At 36.5% G+C, this 19,214-nt stretch overlaps 1 protein-coding gene across 3 annotated transcripts in view; it reads left to right on the forward strand.

Moving 5' to 3' along the window:
- The window catches only part of trappc9 (trafficking protein particle complex subunit 9), a 173,353-nt gene that overhangs the window by 105,778 nt on the left and 48,361 nt on the right, over window positions 1-19,214 (forward strand). For all 3 annotated transcript variants that reach the window (XM_043218057.1, XM_043218055.1, XM_043218056.1), the window contains 3 exons: window positions 129-239; window positions 7,909-8,062; window positions 11,987-12,077. In XM_043218057.1, coding sequence (XP_043073992.1) covers window positions 129-239; window positions 7,909-8,062; window positions 11,987-12,077 — 356 coding nt within the window. The remainder of the gene's footprint in view (window positions 1-128; window positions 240-7,908; window positions 8,063-11,986; window positions 12,078-19,214) is intronic.

Genomic DNA, 19,214 nt, shown 5'->3' on the forward strand with positions numbered 1-19,214 from the left:
AAGTCCTGCTTGATTTCGCTTGACTTGAGCGAGGACATAGAGATTGCTGTGTAAAACTTGAATAATGAAATGAAGCGTGAGCTCTTCTTTAATGCTTCCTCTGTTTGTCTTTCTCTATGTTTCTTCAGTACTCGTCAATGTCATCTCCTGCTGGATGTGTTCAACTCAACCGAACATGAGCTCACGCTGTCTGCCAAGAACAACCAGGACCTGGTGCTGCACGCCAGCGAGTGTCAGAGGTACACACACACACACACACACTGACTCCTCCTCCTCTGGCGTGATGTAAGGCCGTCTCTCTGGCTGATTGAAGTCTGTAGACTGTCAGACGGCATTACCTGACCCTCTGCTCCTCTGACAGCTCTCCATTTCATGAAAGTTACTCTCATGAACCAGAGCTGCAGCAGGTCACACTTTCTGACTTTCACAGAGCTTCGGAGAGACAGACACACACACACACACACACGCTTACAGTGTTGCAGCAGGTTTCCGACGCGTCTTTCTAAAAATTGCCTTTAGGATCCTTATTTGAAGATTTGCAGGGAAATGCAAACTTAAGGAGACAGGATTCATGACACATGACATGCCTTCATTTGAGGGAATAAAGGATGAAAAGCAAAAGTGACTGTTTTATTCCCCGCCTAACTTTAAACTGTTATAACTTATATATATATATAATAAACAAGATTAGTCAGGATAAGTTTGAAATAATCTTATTTAAAAATAAGGGAAACATATTTAATTAGATTAAGGGAGCATATAATTTTTTTCATTTTTTCAGGAATTTTTTTTTTTTTTTTTTTTTTTTTCCTCATGAACTTTTTTTTTTTAAAGCAGTAGTACAGGAAATCATTTTTAAAGCAGTATTACACTTACACTTAAACCCATTTATAATAATTCTATATATTTTATTATTTTTTTATTTTTAAATAAGTGTTTTTTTACACTTTCTATTCGTGAGATTCCTTAAAAAAAAGGATTACAGTTTACAGTTTCCTTTAAAATATCATTTTTCAACCCTAATACATAAAATTTTTTAAGCAGAAATATTAGCATACTAGAATGATTTCTCGAAACATTTAAAAAAAAATAAAACCTTAACGTTTGCGTTTTCTTGCGTATCTTCAGTGGTTCATTTTCTCGATTCCTTATTGATTTAACCGTCGCGGTGCACACTTCTTTTCATCTCTCTGTCCTGTCCTGTCCTGTCCGCTAAACGCATAAAACTCTCAGGATTGTGTTGGCTTGCAGAGCGACGTTAACGAGCCCCTCTGACCCCCTGCGGGTGTCATCCCCTTCCCCCGATCACCTCCATGGATCACCTGATTAATGAGTCGATTGGAAAACGTGCTGCTTTGGCCGATACCTGAATCAGAAAGAATTGATGAACAGATTACAGAGTTCCAGAAGCTGCGGGGAGATTGATTCTGGAGGATGAAATACAAACGACTACATGCTGATCGATGAGTGTGTGTGTGTGTGTGTGTGTGTGTATTGATCTCGTGGAGGACTAAATCGGGTCTTCCCCCTTTAATGGCACTGTGTGTGTGTTATTGTGTAGCGCTTCACGCTGATTCTTTCTAACTTTTCTCATAACGCGAGACGTGTCATCTGGTGGTGGTTCTGTGTCTTTTCCTCTGCCTCGTTCTGTCGTTCTGTGTGATGAATGCTTTCAGGGAGAGGTTTTCTAAAGGACGACACTGTCCGTGCTGCATACCAATCGTCCCTGTCAGTCATCCGCGGGCCGCCGGCGTGACAATGAGGCGTCCAGCGGTGCGAGGGCTCACCTTCACTAATCGATTTCTGTGAGCCTTAGATCTCCTCAGCCCTCTTTTTTTCTGTTTGAGAGAGATTGTTTCTGTAACAGCTGAATACGCTGACGTTTCTGTGGGTGAAGTGCTGTAGTATGTAAGATTCTTATGAGATCCTGAATCTTTAACTGTTGCATTTTTTTCCGTTTGTTTTCTGCACTAGTCAAGGGCCCAGTGTGCCTTAAAAACAACATAACATCAAAATTGGCCCAATTATTTGTTGTATTGTGTATGTTTCATCACTGCATGTTTTTATTTTATTTTATTTTATTTTATTTTATTTTATTTTATTTTATTTTATTTTATTTTTATTTTATTTTATTTTATTTTATTTTATTTTATTTTATTTTATTTTATTTTATTTTATTTTATTTTATTTTATTTTATTGAGCAGTGAATAAATCATAAACCATTGACCTTATAGCTTTTCCATCTATATTTTTCCATAAATATAAATGGAGAATAGCACTAAGGGGAATTCAATTATTTATTTGGTTTTGGAGAAATTAAGAATAAAACAAATATTATTATAAAAACATTAAGATTATGTTATCCCCTAACTTCCCTCATTTTTACGTGCCAGCATATTTGAGCAGATAACTAACTCAGATCATAAAGTTTTAATAAGTTCACATAGCGCCGGACTGGTTGAAGTCGAGCCTGTCTGTGTTCAGTCAGCTGACTCTAATAAGAGCTTTAATTGGGCAGATTTATCTGAAGGTTTGAAGAGAGTATGACATGATTTTTTTTAAACACATAAGTTGTCCTCAAGGCAGGGAGATACGATAACCAAGACCTAATGAGAAATAATAATTTTAATACATGCGTACAATTGGACAATTTACTCGTGGAACCAGATCCTCATACATTTCTTAATATATAGGGCCTTAATATTAAAGATACCTAAAGAAACTAAACTGACGTATTTAGAAATGGTGCATTACTCACTAAATATTCATCCATTACATTTAATATTTTTGCCTTTCATCTTCATTTATGTATTGTTCACCAGAAAAACAAAACTGTGGAGGTCTGGTAACAAAAATGACTGTGTTAGAAAAACCAGCTGAGTGTGTTTGTGATGACATCATAAGTGTGCATGCTTGTTTGAACGGCCAGTTACTCACTGAAACACACACCATTAAGGGCACTGGATTTGTGACACATTGTGCATTTTTGCTTTTTGCGCTCTTTCCACTTCTGTCATGAAGTGTGTGTGTGTGTGTGTGTGTGTGTGTGTGTGTATTGGTGTGACAAACTCTGCTCAAGTTCTTCATTACCCACATAATTTAAACAAAAGCCTGTTGCTGTAGCAACAAGCCTGTAAGTGCTTCCTCCATGATGAAGGGCCACTTTTCCCTTTTCACTCTGTATGTGTGTTTGTGTTTGTGCGTGTGTGTGTGTGTGTGTGCGCTGCTTTTTTCCCCTTTCCCAGGGTCTCAAGATGCAACCGAGTCTTTCTAATGTAGCTCTGTTTTCAAAGCCTAAGATTCCTATATAGGCAATATTTTAAAGGCATCGTGGAAAATAACTCCAATAGACAGCACAGTGAGTACGATTATGCTGCCTACAATGAAACCTTGTTTAAGCCATTGCTAAGACAGCACTGCATGCGTTCGTCACAGAGATTGCAATTCCAAACTGTGCAGCAAGCTCAGAGAAACAGAAATGTTTCCAAACGAGAGGCAAAAATGTTGAGTATTTTGGTAAAATATTCTATAAAATATTTCTTAACGAACAAATGAGCAAAACAAATTGCTATATTCAAAAAAAAAAAAAAATAAATAAATATATATATTATTATTTTTATTTTTTTAATTAATTTTGAATAATAAATTAAATAAAATTTATACAAGAGAAAAAATAACTATATTAGCACAATTCAAATTTGTACAAATTTAAGCTTATTAGCATACCACTGTTAAAATGTAGAAAAACGTACACATACATAATTTTGAATTTGTGAGATTGGGCTCTTGCAGACGGAGGGGTTTAATAACCTGTCATCTTTTCTGTAGACTCATCTGAGGGTTTGTGTCGTTTTGAGTGTATAAAATTATAATTTCAATTGAATGACACAGTGAGTTAATGTGATGTTGAGAAGCTGGGTGGGGTGATGCGGCGCTGCCGTGGTGCAGTGATGCTGTGAGTGTCGGTAACCGCGGGTTACAGGGAGGCGGTCTATTAATAGCTCAGTGTTTCTGCTGCTGGAGTCACGGGAGAGAACACACACGTGAGCTAAATATAACCTCTCTCTCTCTCTCTCTCTCTCTCTCTCTCTCTCTCGCCTCTCACTGAACGGTCTCTGTGACACTTTCCAACTGCAGCAAAATGCCTTGATCACATAAATGCCGTATCTTTTTGCCTATATAGTAAACAGATAGATACATTATTAAAATATGTATTCAGTATATATTGAAAATTGGTAACACTGAAATTGTATACTGTAATGGCTTGAAAAAAAACTCTAAAATACAGCTACAGTACATGCATATAAATAGCTGATGAATGCATGTTTTTAACCATTTAATTTATTTTTAGCAAGATTCAAGTGTAGTTTTTTTTCTGTCACATTTTTATGTGTATAATGACGTGGGTATACTACAATGTAAACATGGTTTATGAGGACACTTCTTGTGTTCCTATAAAACAAAAGGCTTAACAAAGACATACTAAACAGTGTTTTATGAAATTTAAAAATTGCCAGTGGTTTTCTGTAATGAATAGGTTTAGGTGTAGGGTGATGTGGTGATAGAAGATACAGTTTGTACAGTATAAGAACTCGTAAACCACAAATGCACGCATGTTTATGTGTGCCTTTTTGTCCATCAAACATTAGAGGTCTGTTTTTTTCTTTGTAGTGCTGATGCATCGAATGTTAACAGCCTCTGTTTGACTAAGTCTAGATGCACTGATGCTGACAGCTAATGATAAAGAACAGGGATGTGTGTGTGTGTGTGTGTGTGTGTGTGTTTGTTTCTTTGCACCTGCACGTGTGTGCGCTTTTAGGGTTGTCAGTTCATGTCAGGAAACTGCACTAAACTTTTGTGGTTTTTTTATATGATAATTAGACGGACACATCGGTGTGTATTAGGTTAAAAAACATTTGAATGTATTTTGTATTTCATTTAATTATAATTGAATTTAATTATTGTATTTAATCGTAAATATAAATTTAGTTTTAGTCATGCAAAATGTCATTTTGAATCTAATTTTACAGTGTATTTCTGTGGAACGTCAGCTTTAGCCGTGAGTTAGTGAGATCGACTAGTTTCTTTATTTTATGAAGTTTAATATTTTTAGCGGCGTTGTTTTAATTGGCCTGCTGACGGTGTACGCTAACATTAGCTGTTGAAACATCAGCTCTCAACTGTCAGGCAGTTTTCATGATTAAACATGGAAAAAAAAGCATCTTTATATTCATAAGTTTAAATTTGGGTTATTGTTAAAATAGTAACTGCTGAATTGAGTTTTCTCAGCGGAGCGTCTTTCTCGGTCTCCGTTGTGAGATGAGCCTCACATCTCTCTGCGGTTGGGTTCATTACTCAGGGCATCTCTGTAGAGATGGGTTTTTCCCGCTCTTCTCGTTTCTGTGAGTTTTTCTGAGCGCTGTTCGTGTTTTGCGACGAGACGGCTTCGTTTGGAGTTTGACTGAGTTCTCTTACGAGGTTCCAGATCGCATCTCAGATGTTGTATTTATCGGTCCATCATGCCTCTGCGTCTCCTTTCACCTGTGCGTTGTTTTACAGGAACGGTTTACGCGCGAATCAGATCACATTTACTCGCACGTCCATCAGTGTCGAGCTCAAGACACCTGCAGCCTATTCACTGACATTAACCTCTCATCTCATAAACATCAGCTCGCTAAACATGACCACCGACTGCATTAAACACAGAGCAAAGAAGGTAGGACGGAAAGAGAGAAAGAACACGGATGCGTGGTGGGTACGAAGAGCTAAAAGAAAGGACAGAGGAAGAAAGGTGGGAAAGAAGAAGAACGGAAAAGGAATGAAGAACGGAAAGAAGAAATGATGCAAGGAAGAATGGAAACGGCATGGTGGAACAGAAAGATAAATGAACAGCAAAAGGGAAGGAAGGACGAATGAAACGGCGAAAAAGGAAGATAGAAAGGATGAAAAAGGGATCAAAAAAGGAAAGAAAGACTAATGAAATAAAGAAAGAAAGGGCAAAAAAGTAAGAATGGAAAAAAAGATGGAAGGAAGAACATGAAAGAAGGGAGGTTAAGAAGGAAGGACGAACAAAAAGTAGGAAGGAGGAGAAATAAGGAAAGTGAAAATGAAAAGGAAGCAAGAACGAGTTACAGAAGAAAACGAAGGAAGGAGAAACACAACAGAACGAAAGAAGATAGAATGAGAAACAAAGGAAAGGAAGGAACCATGAACAAAATACGGAATTGGAATGCAAAACAAGGAGAAGAAAAGGTGAGAAGAACGAAAAAATAAACTAATAACCAAACTCTCAAACAGCAGAATGAAAGAATTAACTGAAATAAACGGCAAAACGAACAAATATCTGGAGGATAAAACTGACTAAATGAACCTGTGAATGAAGAAAACACTGCAGCGAAGTAATGAAACTGTGCACAAGAACAGACAGCTAAAATAAACCTAGAGAACGACGAAGAGAAACGAAATGATGTCAAAGTGTACAAAGAAAGGAAAGCAAGCAGGAGAGCATAGAGGAAGAGCGGATGGAGCTTCGTCTGATGCTTCAGTGTCAGGAGGCCAGCCTCAAGAAGAGCAGCAAATAATTATTCTGTCCTGCACGCCGACCAGAACCCCACAGGCTGTTTGTGTTTTCCTTAATGTGTGTGTGATGAATTATGTATCAGCGTCTGCAGGGATCTCAGCCTGTTGTCTTCTGTGGACTGAATGAATGAATGAAGGGAGGATGTGTGTGGAGTCAGATCTCTCCATTAGCGCTGTGTGCTCAGCCAAGTCTCTCTGTTACTCTTGTAGTTCATCTTTTTTTATTTTTTATTTTTTTTTGTAATCTCATGGCATAATCTGTCCATACATTCGTCCAAACTAAATGGCAATAATTATTCCAATAATTTAATTTCATTTTACTTTATTTGACTGTTTATTATTTTATTTTATAATTTTATTTTTTTTTTAATTTATCCTTCCATCTATTCTTTTGTTTATATGATCTATCCTTCTGTATTTTATGTATTCTTTTTTATATCTATCCATCCCTCCATCCAAACTAAATTGTAAATGTTTTATTTTATTTATTATTATTTTATTTATCCTTCAATCTATCCTTTTATTTGTTTTTACATATATTTAATTATATTTAATTTATTTTCTCTATTTTCTATGTTTTTATTTATTTGCATCTATCCTTCCATCCACCCATCCAACCTAAATTTTGATGTATGTTATTGGTCCTTGGCATTTGGCATGCACGTATTGCTTTGTTGAGTTAATGTACTTTTAAAAAAAAAATTGTGATTTGATTGATTGATTCACCTGTAAACATAGCATATATTTTTTATTTATTTATTTTTCAAAATATAGCACTATTACGTGTTGTTTTGCATTCTAACTGTCATTTTTTTAGCTTTGGGCTGTGCCTTTTTTGTGAGGTCACAGCTTACATTACAGCATATTCTCTGTCTGGTATCAGTAGATTTGCAATAGATTTTTCTTCTCCAGAGATGCTGCGATTCCGACTCAGGCCCTGAGAGCGTCTCCCAACAGCCCCCCAGAGGCTCTTATCTCCTTCATTAATCCATCCCTCTATCGCTCTTTCTGTCTCTCCCGCTTTGTCTTTCTCTCTGCTCGCTGATAACGGAGAACATGGAAATGTCAAGGATATTTTATTGGCGTTTCTATGAGCCTGAAGTGGTTTTGTGAGCTTGCGCACATGTCCTTTGCATTTTTTTTGCGTACCGTTTCTGACAAGCCTTTTATGGTGATGGATTTGGGTTGTTGGTTTCTGAACATTGTGTGCGCAAATGAAATCTGATGTTTGAAGGATTTTTTTCTGAGCGTGATACAAATAGATTTTTTCCTGTGGATCTGAATGACAGCGTTTCACTTGACCTTTGTGCGCTTCTGTGTTTGTGCAGGATGGCCATTCAGGTGGATAAGTTTGATTTTGACAGCATGCCTGTGATGGACCATGATGCACTGCGACTGGCTACGGTGAGGCAGCAGGAAGAGAAGAGACAGCAGGTCCAGGGAGGACTCATCAACAGCACTCTGGACATCCACTGGACCATCATATCCTTTACTAAAGCCAACTGTCCCGATAACATTGATGCTAAATTGTTGAATAGTTTACTAAGTAGCAAAATCATTGAAGTACACAGTCTAAGACAGGCTCATACATGCTTTTATCCACATTATCTACAAAAATGAAACGCCAAAAACATACCTATTCGTATGAATCACTGCGGCTTTCAGTTGAAAGGAACACTAGAGGCAGTAAAATGGCAACAGTTATGTGTTATGACTTCAAACAAAACTCGTCAGGATTGCTTTTGGCGAAAATCACCCTACATTTGAATTCTGAACCGCCACGATACATACCTGAAACATTTTGAGCCATTTTTTGCTTCCGATACCGATACCTGAGACTCACTATTGGCCGATACCGAGTATTGACCTGATACTAAAGTAAAATTTAAAAAAAGTGCTGACTAATCATGTTTTGTACAGATTTTAGCTTTGAAATGAGAATTTGTAAATGTTGATCGCGGGCGATGACCACTCTCACCAGCAGCAAAGATGCAGCACTTCCCTTTCCTTAAATTAAATCTACAAAACAGTCATTTAAACATACAGAATGGCACAATTGTATTGTTGGTTTATGGAAACAGCAGTTATGGTGAATAGGATACAATACTAACATGAACTGTAAAATGGAACATAGAAACTGGGCCAGAAAAGAATGAATATCATACCTTCACGCAAATCCTCCCCAGCTAGCAACGCAGTGCCATTTGTGTGATTTACTTCACGCGTCGCATGCTTGAAGATTCCGCGCTTTTTCAAACAATAGTACAGCGGCGAGAGCAACAGTTATAATCGCGAAATATAAACACAGCTTTAGTGAAGTGATGCCGCACGCACGCTACGAACACGGTAACGTCTGGCAAGACGGGATAGTTCGCTTTTCTGAGGTGAGAGACTTTTTATTTCATAACAAGATACGAAAATAATAACTGAATAATAACACTGACATTAAGCCTGTCAGCATCTCATCTGACCGCAGGTACTGAAACGGGACATTGCGCTTTTTTATCGACGTTGATACCTGATACAAATATCGGATCGGAGCATCCCTAGTAGCTGGCTGCATGTTTTATGAATCAATTTTTTGTTGTCGTTCTGGATTGTTGGAGCTTTTGCTTTGGAGTATGTAGAGTGACTGGGTGATGTAATGCGTTACATATGTTATGCGTGGCCCAGCTGTGAGGATGACCGTCTGACAGCATCTGTTTCTAACAGCTGGACATACTGGAGAAGAGACGTTTACACTGAGCTCGATGCACTGACATATGGCTCAAAATTATGGCTCTTGTATGCATGTACAGTACATGTATTTAGCTATAGTTTGAGGACATATTTGTCCTAAAAAGTGAACCTGACAGAACCTCCCTTTAGGCACATGTGAAGATGTCCCCAACTAAAGAAAAAATTATGTAAATAACATGTAGTTTAGGGTTCAGTTTTGCCTTTAACGATTATAATTTGATTAATGTTGAAATAATTAGACATCTACGGTGTAGCTATGAAAATGGCTGTTAGCTTCTATCCAACAAACTGCCAAAATCCCAGCGGCCTATCAGACGCTACGATTTTTTGCTTTATCCTACGGTGTTGATCATCTCACGTTTATTTCAGGAGATTGACACCCTGACACAAGCTCTGAACGTCCCTCATTTTAATAGCGTTTAAACGCCCCCGTGATTACAAGCACTTGTTCTCTTCATGAGTCGCTTGCCACTGCGGAGGCTCAATGACACTTACAAAATAATAAACACCTAAAATAATAAATAATCACAAGAGATACAGTCCCAAGCGGTGATGTGCATGGCATTAGCATGGCTCATTGGATGTGTAGAAACATAGGCGTTCTTGGATAGGTAAAATCAAAATGATGGGAAGAGTAACAGATGAGGGTTGTGTACAGAGGATGTGTTCAAGTTCATGCTGAGCCTGCGGGTCAGAGATGCCATCATTCCAGTCCAGTCTGCATAGCCGGTCATTAATTACTGAAACTTGAGGTCACTTACTAACCTTTGTGTCAGTTTATTTTTCTCCCTCAGACCATCCAAGTAGTACATGTGTTGGTTTCTTCATCTGAGCAGAAATGTAGCATTACTTGATTTGCTCGCCAATGGATTGGTGAATGGGTGCCATCAGAACGAGAGTCCAAACAGCTGATAAAAACATGACAATAATCCACAAGAAATCCACACGACTCCAGTTCATTTAACATCTTGTGAAGCCAAAAAAAGCCAAAAGCTCCATTTTTGTGTTTATCCCTTTAAATACAAACGAGCTGGTTTCCCCAGCCCCTTTTTTAGAAGAGGGTGGAGCTTCAAGAGCTTTCATACCAGCAACAACATAGTGCTTCTTATTGCTTTCATATGCATTTTTTAACTACCACGTTCCTATTTAATATTTAAATTACAATATTTCTGGTAGTCGAAGGAAGCACAAGTTAAAAAAAGGCAGAGACAATGGTAGCTTGAGCAACTTTAGCCTTACATAGTGCCATGAAGCTTTCAGAAAGGCAATTTGGAGAATATGACGCATGAAACGCATTTGCGCATGAAACATTGATATTGAGCCCTCTTTCAAAATCAAACAGGCATTGAAATGACCCTCTTTTGTGAGACAGTCTGACGTAAAATGATTGGCGCAATCCTTTAGGACTTTAAGCCTTGTTAATCCTCAGAATCCAATTTAAGATATTTTGGATGAAAACTGGGAGGCTTCTGACTGTTCCATCGACTACCAAGCAATGAAAACTGTCAAGGTCCAGAAAAGTATGAAAAACATGGTCAAAAATAGTCCAGAAAAATAGCTACGGTGATGCTGAGAGACACGGAAGAGATGTGTGGTTAATAAAGTTGTTATTTTTATTTTATATTCATAAAATTCAGATTGAACCACAGATGATAGCCTTTCATACTTTTCTGGATCTTGATAGTGTTCATTGCTTGGCAGTCAATCGAAGACGAACAGAGCTTTCACAGGTTTGGAACGACGTGGAGGTACGGCGTTAACGGCACAATTTAAAGGTATTTTGGGGAAGCGACCTTTTAACCTCAGTGTCCTCAACGGCTCGGATTGAGACTCCTGTGTTCGTTGGTGCGTCCCAAAACGCGACACTCGTAATGCCTCATTGGCGCTGACAAGCAGCTACAGCAAGAAAACAGAAATGGCAGACTTCTGCTTTCACTCAGGCCTGTGTTAATGCTGATAGGGCAGTGAGCATCACAAATGAGCAGGACTCTTTTCCTACAATGATGCGTACGCAGGGAGAATTCGGAATCGCTTGCTCTGAGAGACCGTTTATGATTCACCGGGATTATAAAAATACGAGTGGGTGGATTTTTGCCATTACGGACCGATTGTTTTCACACACTGCGGCCACGCGGCTTTGTTCAAACACCTTATAAAAGTGACTTTTGCATAATAGTTGCTTTTTAATTAAGTACATTTTCCCCTTCGGTCAGCTATTCCTCCGAAGTCAGATAGGTTTTATTAATACACTGGCCGTAGGAATCTCTTCTTCTCTGTGTACACTAACATGGCTGAGTTGAGAAGAAGGCCATCTCTCAGAGTCGCGCGCTCAGCTTCATCACACAGCTCGCAGTCATTAGAGGCTTCTGATAGCATCACTGCTGTTACGTAATGAGCTTTTGTTCCCGACGCTGTTATTAGTGTCGCTGTGTGCAAATATTTCACCTCCTTCTACACCCTCGTCGTCTCGGTGCACGCCGCTTGGCTAATTTAACGCAGAAAACGCAGGGCGGCGTTAGTGTTCTGAACGCTTCCAGGAAAAAACGTGATAACGGTCAATAATGTAGAGGGTCGCAGGACGTTCTGATTAAATGCGCGTCGGTTTTCAGTAGAGCAACGGTTTTGGCCGATACCGATAGGCCATGTTTTCCTTGACCAAATGTGCACTCGTCTCTTCAGCGTCACGGGGAGGCCAGCGTGGAGGGCGTCCTCAACCAGCTCATACTAGAACATCTGCAGCTGGCTCCTCTACAGTGGGGTAAGAACACTCTCCTCTCTCCGACCCCGGCTTCATGAATACAGATATTCAAATATATTCACACTCAGAGGTTATTTGTCTCCAGCGGTGTATGTAGAACCGGTCTCTGTTCATGTTTCTTATTTGCATTTGTAATCGAGGAGAAATGTCCCTCACCGTGTTTGTCGGAGGCCGTTCGTGCAGGACAAGGATTTTGCGCTCTTTGTGCTGCTTTGTAATTGTTCGGTCTGTGTGGCTAACATTAGATGGACATGTTTTGCCTTTTAAAGTGATTTTTAAAATGTTTTTCGAAAAAATGCTTTTTTTTTTTTTTTTTTTTTTTTTTTTGAAGGCGTATATGTGAATGACCTCTTTCCACTTTTTCAACAAAAAACAACTTTTTAGAACATTTAATGCAGTTTTGATGACATGGTCACAAAATGTTTGGCAGTGAAACACAAAATTAGAAAAAAAAAATCGAAAATGTTCGTTTAATAGTACTTCAGCTTGTCACTGGGGCACCTTATCTAATTTGATAAAAAATAATATATATGTAAAATAATTGTAAGTGGAAGGAAGAACATGTGTATGATATGAATGTTTATATGAATATGTAAAAAAAAACGTTTTTTATTTTCTATATTTTATTTAAAGCTTTTCACATTTTCAAGCACAATCCCCTAATCCCAATGACAGCAAATCAAAATAAAAATGAATAAATGAACCCACATACTGTAAACATAGCATATACATCTCCATAAACTTACAGCATTCCTGCTTAACCAAAAACACAAGACATCTCTACATGTACACATACAGTAATATATATATATATATATATATATATATATATATATATATATATATATATATATATATATATATATATATATAGTAATCTTAATCTTAAAATATACTCATAAAAGCTATAGTGTCAAGACTTTCTCAGTAAAGTATCACAGGTTAAGAAAAAAAGCAGCACAGTTTCAATAGTTTCAATACTGATAATAAATCATTATATTAGAATGATTTCTGAAGGATCATGTGACACTGAAGACTGGAGTAACGGCTGAAGAAAATCCAGTGCTGTGTCACAGAAATAAGTTTATTTTATTTTAAAATGTAAAAATAGGAAACTAAAATGAGAAATTGCAATACTTTTTTTTTTTTTTTTTTTTTTTTTTTTTTTATTTCATTTTTTTTTTTCTGTGTTTTGATTAAATAAACACAGCCTCGAGCATAAGAGACTCCATTAAGAAAACAATAAAAATCTCACTGATCCCAAACTTTTTAATGGCACTGTATGTATCAAGCAACATTTTATTTTATTTTTTAAACAAGTGCAGTTCGTTACAAAAGTCCAAATTCACTATATGGTGTGCTATTAAGGTAGAAAGGTTAATATATATCACCTGTACGGTTTTTAACTATATGTTTTGCATGTTGAGCTGTTTTTAAAAGAAAAAATCTACTATATATGTTTTTGGTACAAGAACAGAGGCAGAGCCAGTGGAGCTTGGAAAGTTCGAAGTGTGTGTGTGTGTATGTGTGTGAGTGTGAGAGAGAGATCATTTTGTGTATTCTCTGCAAAGAATCATGGGAGTTGTCTGAGAGTTGGAGCGGCATGTCTTGTCCTGGATCATCTGCAGGTTCCTCTGTGACAGCGTGTGTGATGTAACCCGCTCTTTCTCGCTCTGTCTTTCGATGGCGCTCGGAGATCAAAGCTCGAACTCGTGTCTATATTTATCCGTAAGCACCCTCTGTGCTTCTGGATCCGCAGTCGTGCCTCTTCGCTTTTCTCCCCGCTGTCTGGGGGTCAGCAGCCATTCATAACACATCACATGGTCATGTTTATTCAAGCCTGCAGACCTGCATAACATTAATGCATATTTATGAGCTCATAAATGTTTGGAGGACTCATCTGAGATGACCAGACCGTGACACGAAACATGTTTCATATCACACGGCGATCGTCTCTGTCTGCCTTTCTCAGCGCACAAGAGGCTGTCAGAGCGCTAGTGTCTTATTTGTCATCCCCGCAGCCCTGTTATGTTGGGTATTAGCGTGATTTAATGTTCTGTTTCACCTGCCAATAGTGGATGAATTGAGAACGTATCAGCCGTAAAAATGTCTTAATGGCCAGTATTTTGTGCTCTGTGCGTTATGAGTGCACCTTTGATGTGTTTGACTCAAAATTAAATTTAAATGTGAAAATTAGTAGAAGGTTTTATGTTGATGCTCTTTGGATTATTTTCAAATATTGCTGAAGAGCGCGATCAGGTTTTATTCAATATATCAAAAGAAAGAAAAACTAAATACTAGGACAGTATTATATTTGATGTTTTCCAGCTTTATTTTATTTATGGTAATTTAATTTCAAGAGTTCTACATATTTTCCTCCTCATTAATTAATTAATTACTTCATTCATTTGACTTTTCATTCAAACTGTTTTCTCTCTTTTTAATTTGTATTTTTAGCAGTATTATATTATATATAACACTTCATACTGTATATAATTAGAGTTTTATTTCATTTTATTTGATCTTATTTTATTTAATTTTATATTTATCTTTATACTCAAATTGGATTCTTGCTCTTTATTTATTTAGTTTATCATTTCTAATGAAATATATATATTAGAAATGATGCAGATATATATATATATATATATATATATATATATATATATATATATATATATATATATATGTATATATAATATATGTATATGTATATGTATATATATATATGTATATGTATATATATATATATAAGTATATGTATATGTATATATAAGTATATGTATATGTATATGTATATATAATGTATGTGTATGTATATATGTATATATATATATTATTATTATTTCAAAAATGTTTTGAGAATTGTAAAAAAATATTAAAAATAATAATTATTATTATTATATTAAGGCCTAAATCTTTAAACATAAAAAAAGAAAAGTAATTATTTATCAAATCTCCCCTAATAGCAAATTTTTTTCAGACATGCAGCATTGTATTGAGTGGTGGCCTTAAATAAAATTTGTAATGCGTAGGTAGTATTGACATGGATTAATTAATTTTTTTAAGCAAAACTTGTTACTAAACACAATTTAAAGCATGCATTATGTTCCAGTGTACATAAAGGTTAAAGACATTTGGTTTTTATTGAGTGTTATTTCTGTACCCCGCGCACACACATACAGTAATATCAGAGACATTCAAACACACAAGAGCAGCAGAAAAGCCATTAAAATTCTTTCCCATCATCAGCGGCATTTATTTAGCTATTAAATGCGGTCAGCGCTCTTTAATGCTTTAATGCACCTATCAGAAGTCCCTCTCTCATACATTTATCAGAGATGTGAAAACTGCAGGACTCTTGATTAAAAGCTCATCTGAGCTTCAGAATGTCTGACGGCTCTTTCTGCACCTGCTTGTCTTCTGGTCCAACACTCTCATATACATCGAGATCTGCTGAGAGCTGCTTTAGTTCTTCTGCACAGTGCCGCTTGAACCAAATGAATCTGCTCTGAAGACAGATACGTCGCTCGTCTTAAATTGATGTATATTATGAGGAGACCTTCACCGGGTCATTGCGTTTTAGATGGTGGATTATTAAAAGACAAAAACTTTTAAAGCCTGTTTGAAGAACTTGGCTGTATAGTTCATATGGTTATGCCTCCGAACTCAGATCAGATCAGTCTTGCTATAACTGCATTTATAAGTCATAGTCCTGATAATATAACATCAAAAAAATGTGACAGAGATGATAATATCAGTCCATAGAGTGTATCATTCCTCATTGCTTGTCCCTCTTTATATTTAATTTAATTTAATTTAATTTAATTTAATTTAATTTTTTTTTTTATTTTTTTTTTTGTTTTAATTTAATTTAATTTATTTAGTTTTTATAAAATTTTATTAAAATTGGTCTCTCACTTTATTTATTGCTTGCTTGCTTACTTGTCTACTTAGTCCCAAAACATTTTCTCTACTCTTTATATATTATAATTTAGAATGAAAAGTATAACAAATTACAAAAGTAAAAAGTAAAAACAAAAATTAAGCAAATTCATTCAGTTTTACCAGTGGTTTTAGGTCTTGGTCCAGTTTTATTATTATTATTATTATTATTATTATTATTATTATTATTATTATTATTATTATTATTATTATTTATTATTATTTATTTTATTATTTATTTATTTATTTTATTTTATTAAGAATTATTTTATTAAATATTTATTATTCTTTATTTTTATTATTTTATTTTTGCTAATTGTATTATAGAATAGACGCAAGATAACCATGAGGAACAGGACCTCAAGCTTATTTTTGGACAGGTGGATGGATAGATTATTGTAATTATTTGTTAAATCAAGAGTGTTTGATTGCACTGTGAAGCAAGAGCATGTATTATTTGCAAAGAGCCACTAAAAAAGGCCCTGAAACACTTTAATCAGCGAGCTTCTGGGTGTTTAATGCTTTGTAAAAGCCTGATGCCTTTTAGTGTGGGATACTTTCGGAATCTCATCAGCACAGCGAGAACGTCTATTAGTGCGTTAGAGCCATAATCTAGTGTTTTGTTCATTTCCGTACTTGAATCTATTTGCTGCAGGTAAAGACAGGTACTCTGCGGCATTCTGCGTTACCATGGGAACCAGACAGAATTCAGATGATTCTGTTCATTTGCTCGGCACCGTCCATTTCAGCCACTGTGTGTGTGTGTGTGTGTGTGTGTGTGTGTGTACCTGTAAGTGTTTGGATGATTGTTTGTTACACAGATCCTAAGAAACCCGGAGTGTGGAGTGTGCAGACACTACTCTGTTCATTATCCTAGAGCCCATTGGCTGCATTGACACTAAATATTTGATGACACTATTTTAAGCAGCATTGTTTTTTTGAGCTCACACTAATTAAGCATCTACATAAAATTATTTGTACCTTTAAAGATTCGAAATCATGCTGCAGCACCATTTAAAATAAAGTAGGCAAAATGGTGATTAGAAGTGGTGAATAGATACAGGGCATCAGATTTCTGTTTAAACTTTTTCAACAAAACATTGTGACATTGATAAAAGAATACAATACTTGTAGGCTAAAAAGGTCTATAAACTCATTATGTGTTGTTGTTATTTTTATAACCCAGTTTTTTTGCATTTCACTGGTGAGCTGCCTCCTACATTTCATTGACTGCTGTGTGACCTGTCTTGACTTTTTGGTTGTTATGTGGACAATCCTGCATTACATTTGTTGCTTTGTGCTACATTCTCTGCTTTATTAGCTGGTGTGTGACCGTCTTGCATTTCATTGGCTGATATGTGCTACATTTGCATTTCATTGGTTGCTGTGACCTCTCATGTGTTTCATTGGTTGATTATGTGCTTCTGTTTCTTTCTTTCTTTCTTTCTTCCTTTGTTAATAAATGTTAGGGTGTGCGGCCAAGGATTAATGATGTTCGCATTGAAATCTACATCCTTTTTTCAAATAAGACCTTTTTTTTTCTTTGTCTCACTTCAGTGCTACATTAAGACTGGATTCTCCTACAGTTTTGATATAAATGAGATGCTTCCAGCAACGTTGTGTACGCTTTACAATGTTAATAAATGCTAGCGAAACACATGTTATGTGTGTGTACTTGAGAGGTAGAGCTAATCTGGCTCAACACAATGCAAGAGTATTTGATCCATGTGGTTCTATTGTGCTGGCGTGGCACAGAATTATCGCACTTTTGTCACGCTGTAGAATTCCTAAACAAGCTCTTTTGAGCTGTAGGATTTTAAGAAAAGGAGCTCATTCGGGACAGCTCGTTCCTTTCTGATGTTTTTAAATGGAAGCCGTTATTGCATTTCTCTTGTCTGATAATCAACAACAGCGATGCGCCTCGTCCAATCAGCATCTTTGCAATCCTTCGCCCATTGTGATGCAACAATAGGTCCCCGTCCAATCATGCGCTCCCATTGTTTGACTGTGCCCCGTGTGTAGCAGACATCAATAGAGTCGTATTGCACGTCTGTATTAGTGTGGTCAGCAGGTCTTTTGAGTGAAAGGGTTTCTGCTCACTGGTGTGTGAAACCATTAGGTCGTCTGCGCAGACGTACGTACATGATAATTACGCGGCGGAGGCCTCACTGTCTTATTTGCTCTCAGCAGGTGGTGATTAAAGCTTCTAAACCAGACGGCAACCAACGTAATGGAAGAACAACGCAGAATTTAGTCAACTAATACCTATCTTAGAGTACGTCTTGTGTCTCTGTCTCATTTTATTTTATGTTGTTTAATTTAATTTTAATTAGTTTAATTTAATTTAATTTTATATTATTTTATTTTATTTTATTTTTTTTTATTCATTTAAATTAAGTGTATTTAATTTAATTTTATTATTCATTTAGCTTATCTATTTTATTTTATATTAATTAGCTACATTTTTTTTCCCTTTGCTTTGCTTTGGCAGTACGAAGATAAAACCTGTAAAAGTCATCGTTCTGGTTGCGCTTTTATAAATATACGTCTTTGTTTATCATTTGATCTTGGCAAATGCAATCGCTGGAAAACACAGGACGCTATGGAAGTAGTAAAAGTAACTAGTATAGGACGGATAGAGTACAAATTGAGATGCAGGCAGCGTCGAGACCTTTTTACATTTTGTTAGAAATGCACGAACGGGGGCATCTTAAAATGTTCACAACAACAGATGCACAACATCTCTCTGTGTTGATTCTGTTTTGATGTTTAAAAAAAAACAGCTGTTGTAGAAACAGAGCTCCTCTAGGCTGCTTCTTTGAGCTCAGGTCTTTTGGACGAAAAAAGAACAACGCAAGCATTTAATGGTGAGATTTTTGTGTCTTGTCAGACTACACAAGCTTCTACAGAGAGTTTTCTGACTCTCATTTCTCTTATCTCTTATTCCTCCATTATGTCTGACATTAGATACCCTAAACAAATTACCAGAGACAAACAATGAAACTGGTTCCAAAAAACAGAATGGCCGTTTATATCCAGCAGAACCAAAATGAACGAGTCTGGGTGAGAGAACAAAGATAGAGTGATGACGCAGAGGAGAGAAAAGAGGGCGAGTATTAAATGGCCATAAAATAATTATTGTCATCATAATAATCTTCCCAAATGACTGACAGGAGAATGTGAACCCAGCTG

Source organism: Puntigrus tetrazona, chromosome 19 (genome assembly GCF_018831695.1).
Source record: "Puntigrus tetrazona isolate hp1 chromosome 19, ASM1883169v1, whole genome shotgun sequence".
Classification (NCBI taxonomy): Eukaryota; Metazoa; Chordata; class Actinopteri; order Cypriniformes; family Cyprinidae; genus Puntigrus; species Puntigrus tetrazona.